The 13,214-nt window shown below is 30.6% G+C and overlaps 1 protein-coding gene across 2 annotated transcripts in view; it reads left to right on the forward strand.

The window, feature by feature from the left end:
- The first annotated feature begins 2,146 nt into the window (after positions 1-2,146).
- Positions 2,147-13,214, forward strand: part of Tsp97E (Tetraspanin 97E) — a 29,310-nt gene continuing 18,242 nt past the window's right edge. For both annotated transcript variants that reach the window (XM_076510464.1, XM_076510465.1), the window contains exon 1: positions 2,147-2,363. In XM_076510464.1, the coding sequence (XP_076366579.1) occupies positions 2,304-2,363 (60 nt within the window). In that variant the 5' untranslated portion in view covers positions 2,147-2,303. The remainder of the gene's footprint in view (positions 2,364-13,214) is intronic.

The raw sequence follows: 13,214 nt of genomic DNA on the forward strand, positions 1-13,214 counted from the left end.
AGGACAGCAAGCTATGTAGAGTTCTTACCATGTAACCAGCTTATGGGAAAAATTATTGAATGACTGTGTAGTGATCATATGGCATAGTATATACACAGTATTTCACTTCATCAATCAGAGGATTTGGAAAGCGAGGTTGCAACAACCTTTCAGTCATTGTATTCTCAAGACGACTTGTATGGGTATTAAATTTTTAATTAAAATAAAGTACGGATCAACGTTTCGACCTTCTAAGGTCATCTTCTGGTTAACATCTTTGTCAGTCATTGAATTTTTAATGACATGCCTATCTTAGCTGTCAACAATGAGTGATAATCCTTCAATATATATTTTATACATGGTGTCTCGATATCGCTCCACAGCTTGAAAAGGAACACAGAACCTTTTCGAACATTGTTCTTTCGACCAAACCATTATCATAATTGTCGATAATCAAAAAGTTATCGTCTGATATTTGACAGATACTTTATATGGTGAAACTCTGCTCAATAACTCAAAAAGCAATGGTAACAAAGCTCTTTTAATCATTAGAAACACGCCCTAAATGTTGTCCTAGTTTTCACCCAAATCATAACAAGGCCGTGGTATCCCATGTCTCCTCTCGAGACTTGAAAAACAAGAGTCCTGGCACCTTTTTAGTCATCGGTTTTTTAACTACATAACCATCCTAACTATTAACGTAAATCTTTCTCATTCATTTCGATCGGAAAGTTCGGAAAGTGTGTGTGTTTTTTTTAAAGCAAAGCCACATCAGGCTATCTCCTGAGCCCAGCGAAGGGAATCAAACCCTAATTTTGGCGTTGTAAATCCGGAAACATACCGCTGTACTAGCGGGGGACATGAGATTAGATGCAACATATAAACATAATCTATTCTGCCAGCAAAAGACGTTGCAGTCGTTGGTTCTTTCAACATGAAGGTACCACAACCTCCTTTTGGTCAGAGTAGCTATTATCTGTTATAGTGATAAAAGTAACATAGAAAACCATAACAAGCCAACATCAACAGTTTTCTGGACTGCTTGTATATGTTAAAATCACATAGAAAACTCATGATATACCTGCATCTCACAAATAAAAGTAATAAAAATTAATGGCTTGGTACGTATTTAAAAATGTTATGCACTATTGGCAGCATAACATAAATTATTGCCTCAAAATTAATTTTGATATCTCTTATATTTTGCATTTGTTTCACCTAACTGCATCACTGAATAATCTGAATAAAAGAAATGTTTCCCTTGCATATGGTCCGGCATGACCAAGCGTGTTAAGGCGTGCGACTTGTAATCTAAGGGTCGCGGGTTCGCATCCCCGTCGCACCAAACATGCTCGCCCTTTCAGCCGTGGGGGCGTTATAATGTGACGGTCAATCCCACTATTCGTTGGTGAAAGAGTAGCCCAAGAGTTGGCGGTGGGTGGTGATGACTAGCTACCTTCCCTCTAGTCTTACACTGCTAAATTAGGGACGGCTATCACTGATAACCCTCGAGTAGCTTTGTGCGAATTTCAAAAACAAACCCTTGCATATTACGTTGACTCTAAAAATAATCAAACACAGCAATGTGATGTAAGTGTGATTGCTAAAAGAGCAGATGCAGAAGTGTATGTATATCACATTTGTGGTAAGTGTTTGGACTGATTTTAGAAAGACGGAAGATGTTTCAAAATTATGTCATGGCGTGAAAGTATTCACTTTTGTTTCCGCTTTTTCTTTAACCTTGATTATCCTCCTGATGAATAAAAAGTGTGAGGACCTTTAAGTTTTTGTAGTACATTCAATCTAGTTAAATGATTTGTTTTAATTTTTCTCTCTCTTTTCTCTGTTTTTTAATTTTTCTGTCTCCTCCTTTATTATCATTTTTATTTTTATTTTTTGAAGCGATTCAAAGAGAAAATATAGTACTATATAGAAGAAGTACAAAAGAACTTAGATGAAAAACAGAAAAATTATAATGAGTCAGTGGGATGTTAAGAACATATGACGTTAAAATCTGATATTAGTTTCCATGTGATGGACAGAACACAGATGACCCATTGTCTAGTTTTATGCTGAATACCAAAAGAAGTAAACAATAGAGTGTGTGACTAAATGTATTAAAGTTTGTGTTGTTTCAAGTGATAAATAACAAGAATAAATTTAATAATTAATAGCGCCCTCTGAAGAGTTATACATTATCTGCTGAAGCTGTTGCGTTTGTATCTTGTTTCATGATTATATCCTAACACTAATTCTGTACTTTTCTCTCTTTGACGTGTACTTAATTCATTTCGTATGAAATAAGATTTAATTTCGACATTAAAATGTGTGGAGGATTCACTTGCTCAAAAAACGCTCTTACAGCTCTTAATCTTGTCTATATTGTAAGTTGAGAATTTTATTATAATCAGCAAGTTTCTATTTAACCATTTTTTTTACTAATGGCAGTAATGCGTTAGTGTTATTCTTTTTATTACTTTGTTACTGCTGGAGCTAATTTTTTTTTTTTTGGTAGAATTAAATACTCTTTTAAAACTTGAGGCGGAAATTGATATTTTACTAGTTTTTGGCTTAACTTAGGTAAAAATGTTGGTTTAGAACAAATTAGTGGTTATGGCTCCAAATTGTCTAATATGAGAGATTTTTCATTGCATTGTTACCTTTCTGTTAGTACTAGTGATGGTACTACACTAGAGTTTTGACAAATTATTATTACTGTTAGTATTATTGCTATTAGTAATATTACTGGTACTGGTAGTTGAAAAGTTATCTTGTTTTATAATGGAAACTAATTCTGCTTTTTATTCTACATATACATTTAATTACACCCATATGTTTTACCTTTAGACAAGTCTGATGAAGTTGATTTTTAGACTGTGTTTATCATTTCATGTAAATTATAATCATAAAGCTAATTCATAAATGGGCAATACTGTTGTATAATTTGATCTGAAAACTCTATTCCATTTCATGGAAACAGCAAAATTGTGTACAATAATAGTGTGAAATATTTTTTAACTTTTTCTGTTTTCAGGTTTTTTATTTCGTAGCTTCACACATTTCTTTCTTACTTGCATAATAACAGTAACATTAAGACAAACTGAGACACTTTGGCCCTTGAAGATTCCTGTGAGTATCACATAAGTCCAAAAGAGAAGTAGAGTATATACATTTTAAACCCATTCTCTGGGAAGAGGTAACTTATTATGTAGATGAAAGTAAAAATGTGGACTTCATGTATTTGAATTTTCAGAATGCATTTGAAAAAACAACACATAACAAGCTTCTTAAAAACAATCTTGGGGATTTGAGGAAAAGTTTGTTCACTTGATCAAAAAAATGGCTGGATAGAAGAAAGCATAGAGTTGTAAATGGAGTTAAACTGGACTAATGTCAAGTTGGGTACCTCATGACACATTGTTAGGACATTTTGTATTTACATTGGTGATACAGATGAAGAAATAGTAAATGTGTAAATTTGCTGGTGATGTTAAGGCTTTGAATGTTTCTTGCTGTGATTAGGTTGCTCTTGCTTTAGAAAAGGACTTGGGTTATTTGGTGAGTTTGGCATGTGAATTTTCATTATAATAAATACAAGGTAATAGATATGGATTATAATTTATACATATGGTTTTAATGGGAATAATCTTAAGAGTGTTATGGAAGAAAAGGATCTTGGTGTTTTGGTTGATTAATTTTAAGACACTCAAGCTGTATGCTATTACTAGTTTTAGGACAAGTAAGGTTTTAGATTGTATTTACAGAAATGGAGAATATTATTCTTAAAAGGTTTTAAGTTTCATTTTATAGTCCACTGGTTAGGACTCATTTGAAATGTGGTTTGTTTCGGGCTTCTTACGTTAAAATAGATGAATTGTTGGAAAGTGTTTCAGTCTTACATGGTTAGTAGTTAAGAAAAAAAGTTAAAGATATTTAAAATTATTTTCTGTTGAAAAAGAAAAGTTAGATTACATCTGATTGAGGGATTTAAGACTATTAGAGTGATTGTGTTGATATGTTTCATATTTAGTGCTAGGATGGGGCACAAGTGCCTGTTTTTAGCTGGTTATCATTAAACCTCAGTTAAGGTAGCTTTATTTTTTTAAGAGGATGGCTGGATTGTTTTCAGATGTAGCAGGTGCAATCAGTTTGAAATGTTAACTCTTTAACCGAAGGCATGATAAATATTTTAATAGTAAGGACTGGCTGTGAGGGCAGTTTTTATTTTTAAAATTCAGCTTAGTGGATTGGATAGCTCTGATGGACTAACAGGCTCTTTATTGTCATGAAATGTTACATCCATTATCAGTAACATTCTTGACACCTGTCCTCTGTATCCCTAGCAAAGGAAACAAAAACAGTACGCAAAATATCTGAGGCTTAACAAGTGATTTGTATAAAGAAATAACTACCTCTATTTGACTTGTAATTAGTAAGTTTTAAAAATGCATTTTAAAATTCTATTAGATTTATTATTAGCCAAGAGTATTGCTTTGATGGCTTAGGTAATTTGTATACCACTATGCCAATATTGTTTTATTCAGTCGTATTACTGACTGGGTTCCAAACCATTTTAACCTTTTCACAATGGGCTTGGTGTAATATATTCAAGTTCTTCTATGTATTTGTGGACATAATTTGATATATTGTGTATCTCTACTAAAAGTTTACAAACGTTTGTGAAGATTACAAGTATTTTGTACACAAAATGTCAGATATTTGTTTGTGAAAATACTGTTTCGTTACTAGTCTGAGAGGAAAGTGATTTCATGTTATGATTAAAAAAATATTCTTCATCCCAGAAATCTCAAACTTATTTGCATAAATTTCTACAATTCCTAAATACATTTCAAATGTTTGTTTTCAGTAATACTTTGTATTTTGTTATTTTCTACACTGTATGTGAAATCTGTTACTTCACCAACCTTGTAACCATCATAAAAAAATTAGGAAACATAAATTATGTTTCTTTCATGCTCAAAAGACTACATGTTATAACATGAAAATATAAATGTTTAGTCTGAGTAGCTTAAATCTCATAACACTATATATGAACATATATATAATTTTATTGTTATATTGACCTTCCAGTCATGTCTACCTAACATTACAGAAAGCCTGCATTGACACAGTGCACATGTACTCAGGTCAGTTTCCAGTACTATAAAACTGATTACAAGCCTTCCCTGTCTTGGCTGTTTTTGCAGGCTAGTAATTTGTAATATAATGTCATATTTCAGTTGTTATACATGTATATAGATCATTACTATTTAGAAATAAATTATTATTCTTAAAATACATAACAATAAATAATTAAAGCAAGCAATTATCTCCCCTCTCTAAATCTTGTACAGAGATTGCTGCTGGACATAGGTTACAAATCCTTTTAAAATTTTGCACGTGAAGGATGTAAAAAAAATTTTTTTAGGTTTTGTATATACACTTGAATAACCAAAAAAACAAAAATACCTACACTTATACCATAGAATTCCAATATAATTTATTAAGGTAATTAAAATTTATTTAGATTTTAATTGATTAAAGACAATACTTTCCTCATTGAAATCATGGATTGAAAGAACGTTGTAGAGTTTTCAAAGATTAAAATGGCAGGGAAAACTACTCTGGAGACATTCTAATCTGTTGATTTGTTATTCACATATCAGATATTGAAGTAAGTGTACATAAGGGACTGTTTTACAAAATGTAAAGAGTTGAACATGGCTACCATGTATGATTCGGTATGTAAGCCATATCTCAGCAAAATAAAAATATATGAGGTTATAATTTTAAATTCTAGCTTGATAATATTAGTAATCTGTATGAAACTATAGTTAGTATTTTAACATCACAAGCATCTTATTCTAAACAGTGCTGCATTCAACATACCACGTGACTCACTAAAATCTATATTTAGGTGTATTATTTTAGTATTTACTTTTAAATTAAGAAATAAACATATAATATTAATTTGAATTATAATCAATAATTTCATTCCAAACTCATTGACGTAAATTCATAAAATAGTAGTTCAATAAAACTTTGAATGCAAGTCAACAAACGTGATGATATGACCTTTGAACCCTGACCTGTTGTGAAAGTTTTAAGTGTGTGATCCAAATTATGATAACTAAAATGCATACCTTCTGTAGCTACGATTAAAGGTCATTTACTTACTAGTTGTTCACCTTATCATTCAATCATAATTATTCATTAGATTGTGTCTTCTCATTGATTTAGAACTGTTTTAAACTGTAGTTACTTTGTATATTACTAGTCCTCACTTAAAACACAGTTTCAAAAAAGCTATTGTAACATCATTAAATCTATCGCATTAAAAAGACAGTACTATTTACACTGGATAGGATCAAATGTAACTGTAAAAAATGTCAGCTTTCTTTTGTTGTTAGATATATCAATTAAAATGAAGAAGTAATTGAATCTTTATTAGGTGCAAAGGTACTCTTGGATATAGAGGTTGCAGGGATGTTAAGTCCACTGCAGATTATTTTTAAAGCATGATTTTTCATTGTAGAAAGGTACATTATGTGCACATCTTAGTCCAATACTTAAAGCTAGTGGTTGTAAATACATTTACAAAGAATAAAATGATACATTTGGAGTAGTTTAGAAATTGTTCCTTTACTGAAGGGAGTGCAAGTGATATGATCTCTTTAAAAACATTCAACAGCAGTTGCTACATGAATAAAATGGCTTACAAGAGTTATTGAGCATAACACATTGGTCAAACTATGCACTGTTACTGTAGTGATGTGTATATCAGAATATGTTGTGCACAAGGATAATTTTGACTGTGAAAGCTGGTGAAGTTTCATTCTTCTTGAAAGCTTTTGAATCTGAATTTTTTTATCTTTCTGGATACGTTGTATAAAGTTTCTAGGTTGTCATTTAGCTTCCGTATATCTTCAAGGTGAGAATATAAACATTGTAATAGCAAACCTGAATTCAGAAGTTAGGTACAGAATTTGAAAGCAGAAATAGGAAGTTTTTGATCAGCATTTAGCAACAGTTGAAAGAACGGCAGACAGCAGAGATGCCAACTATTACAATTTGAGCGTAATCATTACGATTTTGGTGTATACATTACGACTATACGCTCATACAGGCAAATATTACGACTTGTTGCAACTCCCAAATTATTATATATTATATAGGCTTATACAATAAAGTGATAAATTGTTTCCCAAGGGCTTGAAAGGGGTGAAAAGAAAATTTGTAGTGAGACACAAATAAATTTTGATAATAAATAAAAGACATACTCAAATGGCTACTTGCAATAATCATGTTTATCCTTATCCTTGAAATAAAAAATATTTGTATCTCCGATGTCTACCAATAGTTTGAGAGCAGTGCTTCTCCATACTGGGTACGTGGGGGAATCCATAGTTACGTCATCAGTGCTTGTCAGCGAATCAGCACTTGCGTAGATGGGTATTTCTCGTTTTCTAAGTGGCATAGAAACATCAATGCGATTGTTCACAAGATGGAAAAAAAGAAGCCTCGTTCACCAGATTGTCTTGTTTCTGACAAATCTAAAAGGACTAAAACTGTGAAAGGTCTCTGTATACAATCATTATGCTGAGTTAGTTGAAATAGTTGGCATCTCTGAGACAGTACTAATCTATTAAAACCAGATAATTAAATCAATGTGATTACCTATGGGCATCGATTACATCCATTAGTTTTATGTAAAATAATTAAGCAAAATTATGACTGTCTATTGTCAGAAAAATAAATAACTGAAATTAGTGTTTTGGTTGTAAATTATTCTAACTACTTTTCATTATTATTATTGATTAATTCATAGTTGTTCTGCTTAATTAATTGGTGTCATGATCCAGGAAAATAACTACCTAAATCTCTTAAGTGTAAGCAATCAGTTAAATATAATCAGTTTATGATCCTGAAAACTAATCAACCATCAAATTTCACTAATTGTTAATTTCTCAGAATTGTACATCAGAAATGTTCCTGCATATTGGATTCATATTTTAAAACTGAAATCATATTAACTGGCAAAGATCATTCATCAGCTGCAATATTTTGTGAAGTATTGGATTTGATGGTGAGTTCTTTAACACTCCTACGAAAAGTGGGGCCTAATAGGCCCCAGAGCAACTTGAAAGGTTATTAATATTAGGCTAATAAATTTGTATTTAAATGAAATTGCCATTTCATTTGATTTCATTTCATTAAATATCATTTAAATTTCATTTAAATACAAAATTATTAGCCTAATATTAATAACCTTTCAGTTGCTCTGGGGCCTATTAGGCCCCACTTTCTAGGAGTGTTAAGAATTTCCACTTAGCTGTATGTAATGTACCAAATACATGTGTATATTCATGCACTGATATCAGCATTTGGGTATTTTCCCACCACCCTTTGTTCTGCTAATCAGTACCATTAATGTTCATATAAGAAAGATCAAGCAAACATTGACATGAGACACTACTGGAGACAAAGGTCCAGTTTGATTAAACTCCATTAACAACATTGCTTTCTCTCGACCCAGTCACTACAAATTAATGTACATCATATTCTTACGCTGTTTCATTTAAAATTTAGACTAATAGAAGAATATTAAAAATATAGTTACTTGTTTCCTAATAAATAAAATGAGACAGGTTGATTGATTTCCCTTGGTTGGTTACAAAGGGTTTGATTAAGTGCACATTTATACATACAGCAGTTTTTCTACCACTAGTTCTGATGAAGCTCCAAATGCCATACACTTACTAAAATAAAGTTGTTTTTTTAATTAATACCTGGAGATTAAAGTATTTTGTTTTTTGTTTTTCTGACTATTTCAAAAATATATAGATTATAACACTCAAAACACAATCGTGGACACATTTGTAAACGTATAAAAGAATGCTGAATTTTCTGGAAAGTGTACACAGTATTTTTTCAACATGTAACTTATAAGTTAATAATGCTTTTTTCTAAATGTTAAGGAGAACCGTTACACTGTTTTTATGATAGATTTTCATGAACAAAAGTTAGAGTAAAAACTAAATTTTTTCATTGTGCCTGAAGTTTAAAGACAGGGGTTCTTTTGGCTTTTCATATTTTTTCATCATTTAATAAAGTTTTCAAGACATATTGTAAGGTCAATTGGATATGTCAGTTATAACTATATTTTAGCAATTTTTAACTTAAAAATTATATTAATATTTAGTCATTATATTTATTTAGCTAAGGCATGAAGCAAAAAGTTTTGTTATTTTTGCATAGCTGGAAAGTTTTACCAGTGAGTAAAATAACCTCCTTGTCAGTTTTGTTTTATGCTTACCAAAAATAAATTTTTATTAAGGAATCTATCACTTCTTGAAAATATCTTCGTTTTTTTTAAAGCATAGACCTTGGTTGAAACCTTGTGCTATAAACATTTATTAATGGTACATAGTTTTGAAAATAGTTGTGAAGAAAGCTCAAATATCATTGGAAAGAACAAAAAAATGTGTGTGTGTGTGTATAGATATGTATATACATACATATATATTCACATTTAAGAGGTTTTTTTCTTAACTTCTGCATATGTTCCTTTCATTTGTAAACTGTGAAAGTATTTATATGCTTCTATTAGTTTGAAACCTGCAGAAATTTTCTTCAGTGAGAAACCATCGGATAACTTGAGGTTGGATAAGCTTACAAAGTTTAGAGGCAAGTTGAATGGGTAACAGTAAACTTAACACATTAACAAGTATACAGTGTTTGGAAAAAGTTTTTTCAAGTGGTTTACAATATGAAACAAAGTCACACGACTGAACAATGCTTCAGTGTTAATAAAAGTATGTTGTCGATATTTTTTTTTTTTTTTCAAAATTACAGCATCATGATTTTTAATATGTTTTGGTTTTATTGATTTGAAGTGTTTGTAAACATGAGGGTTTTTGTTCATCAAATAAATTTTTTATATCAGATCAGTTTACTATTTAGTAAGTATTGTTGATAATTTCAAAATATTTATTGTATATTATTTTTATATTTCCCCAAACAATGTACACAAGTTGTTTAACTTGGGCACTCGATTAGTTATAATTGCAATATATGTTTTAATTGAAAGTTACTACCCTTATTTGTGATAGTAAAATGTTTTCAGTATGTAAATCAGATAAATTGACAATTAAATAAGGTTAGTCTGGGATTAAACCATATTTAAAAAAACAAACACAAAGATAGTTAAGTAGAAATTTATTCAGGTTATTCAAATATCAGTATTCAGAAGAAGTCTATTGTTATTTTGTTACAAAACCATGGATAATTCAAAAATATTTAAACATAAAGTAAAAACAGTGCATAAAAATAGGTAAGTTAATATCATGTTAGAATAATACAGTGGTTGGAAAAGGTATGAAGTTAGCAAATAATTTGTATTGGACTGTGGGTGTGTAGGTCCATGTACTGATCAGTTAATAAGTCCATTGATTAGTAAATATTACTAATCATCTACTTGTAAAATTCAGCACACTGAGCTTTGTAAAAATAATAGCAAAGGATAAGTCAGGTTACATAGTTTAAGCACAAGTCATAGACTTGTTTCCAAAATATTTTTATGATTATTTGAATTTCACAAAAGTTCATGAACAAGTTTGTACTTTTAAGAGATTAACCAGTGTTGATATGTGTGATGGATTTCATGAACAAAGTTATTTAATTTTGAAATGTAGGCCAGTGACACATTTTATAGTGTACAGTAATTTAATTTAATGGTTGTAAACATAGTTGTAAGTCTACCATTATTTAACGTGGTACGTGTAGTAAGAATGTTCCATATAAATTGTGTCTCACTTTTCCAGCTTGTTTCCTTTGTTCTAATTGGAGTAGCTGCATATGGAAGAGTTGCAAGTATAGTCCAATACTTAAAGCTAGTGGTTGTAAATACATTTACAAAGAATAAAATGATACATTTGGAGTAGTTTAGAAATTGTTCCTTTACTGAAGGGAGTGCAAGTGATATGATCTCTTTAAAAACATTCAACAGCAGTTGCTACATGAATAAAATGGCTTACAAGAGTTATTGAGCATAACACATTGGTCAAACTATGCACTGTTACTGTAGTGATGTGTATATCAGAATATGTTGTGCACAAGGATAATTTTGACTGTGAAAGCTGGTGAAGTTTCATTCTTCTTGAAAGCTTTTGAATCTGAATTTTTTTATCTTTCTGGATACGTTGTATAAAGTTTCTAGGTTGTCATTTAGCTTCCGTATATCTTCAAGGTGAGAATATAAACATTGTAATAGCAAACCTGAATTCAGAAGTTAGGTACAGAATTTGAAAGCAGAAATAGGAAGTTTTTTGATCAGCATTTAGCAACAGTTGAAAGAACGGCAGACAGCAGAGATGCCAACTATTACAATTTGAGCGTAATCATTACGATTTTGGTGTATACATTACGACTATACGCTCATACAGGCAAATATTACGACTTGTTGCAACTCCCTAAATCAATGTGATTACCTATGGACATCGATTACATCCATTAGTTTTATGTAAAATAATTAAGCAAAATTATGACTGTCTATTGTCAGAAAAATAAATAACTGAAATTAGTGTTTTGGTTGTAAATTATTCTAACTACTTTTCATTATTATTATTGATTAATTCATAGTTGTTCTGCTTAATTAATTGGTGTCATGATCCAGGAAAATAACTACCTAAATCTCTTAAGTGTAAGCAATCAGTTAAATATAATCAGTTTATGATCCTGAAAACTAATCAACCATCAAATTTCACTAATTGTTAATTTCTCAGAATTGTACATCAGAAATGTTCCTGCATATTGGATTCATATTTTAAAACTGAAATCATATTAACTGGCAAAGATCATTCATCAGCTGCAATATTTTGTGAAGTATTGGATTTGATGGTGAGTTCTTTAACACTCCTACGAAAAGTGGGGCCTAATAGGCCCCAGAGCAACTGAAGGTTATTAATATTAGGCTAATAAATTTGTATTTAAATGAAATTGCCATTTCATTTGATTTCATTTCATTAAATATCATTTAAATTTCATTTAAATACAAAATTATTAGCCTAATATTAATAACCTTTCAAGTTGCTCTGGGGCCTATTAGGCCCCACTTTTCGTAGGAGTGTTAAGAATTTCCACTTAGCTGTATGTAATGTACCAAATACATGTGTATATTCATGCACTGATATCAGCATTTGGGTATTTTCCCACCACCCTTTGTTCTGCTAATCAGTACCATTAATGTTCATATAAGAAAGATCAAGCAAACATTGACATGAGACACTACTGGAGACAAAGGTCCAGTTTGATTAAACTCCATTAACAACATTGCTTTCTCTACGACCCAGTCACTACAAATTAATGTACATCATATTCTTACGCTGTTTTATTTAAAATTTAGACTAATAGAAGAATATTAAAAATATAGTTACTTGTTTCCCTAATAAATAAAATGAGACAGGTTGATTGATTTCCCTTGGTTGGTTACAAAGGGTTTGATTAAGTGCACATTTATACATACAGCAGTTTTTCTACCACTAGTTCTGATGAAGCTCCAAATGCCATACACTTACTAAAATAAAGTTGTTTTTTTAATTAATACCTGGAGATTAAAGTATTTTGTTTTTTGTTTTTCTGACTATTTCAAAAATATATAGATTATAACACTCAAAACACAATCGTGGACACATTTGTAAACGTATAAAAGAATGCTGAATTTTCTGGAAAGTGTACACAGTATTTTTTCAACATGTAACTTATAAGTTAATAATGCTTTTTTCTAAATGTTAAGGAGAACCGTTACACTGTTTTTATGATAGATTTTCATGAACAAAAGTTAGAGTAAAAACTAAATTTTTTCATTGTGCCTGAAGTTTAAAGACAGGGGTTCTTTTGGCTTTTCATATTTTTTCATCATTTAATAAAGTTTTCAAGACATATTGTAAGGTCAATTGGATATGTCAGTTATAACTATATTTTAGCAATTTTTAACTTAAAAATTATATTAATATTTAGTCATTATATTTATTTAGCTAAGGCATGAAGCAAAAAGTTTTGTTATTTTTGCATAGCTGGAAAGTTTTACCAGTGAGTAAAATAACCTCCTTGTCAGTTTTGTTTTATGCTTACCAAAAATAAATTTTTATTAAGGAATCTATCACTTCTTGAAAATATCTTTGTTTTTTTTAAAGCATAGACCTTGGTTGAAACCTTGTGGGGTCATTCAAATGCTA

This window comes from Tachypleus tridentatus, chromosome 7, assembly GCF_004210375.1.
Source record: "Tachypleus tridentatus isolate NWPU-2018 chromosome 7, ASM421037v1, whole genome shotgun sequence".
NCBI classification, from domain to species: domain Eukaryota; kingdom Metazoa; phylum Arthropoda; class Merostomata; order Xiphosura; family Limulidae; genus Tachypleus; species Tachypleus tridentatus.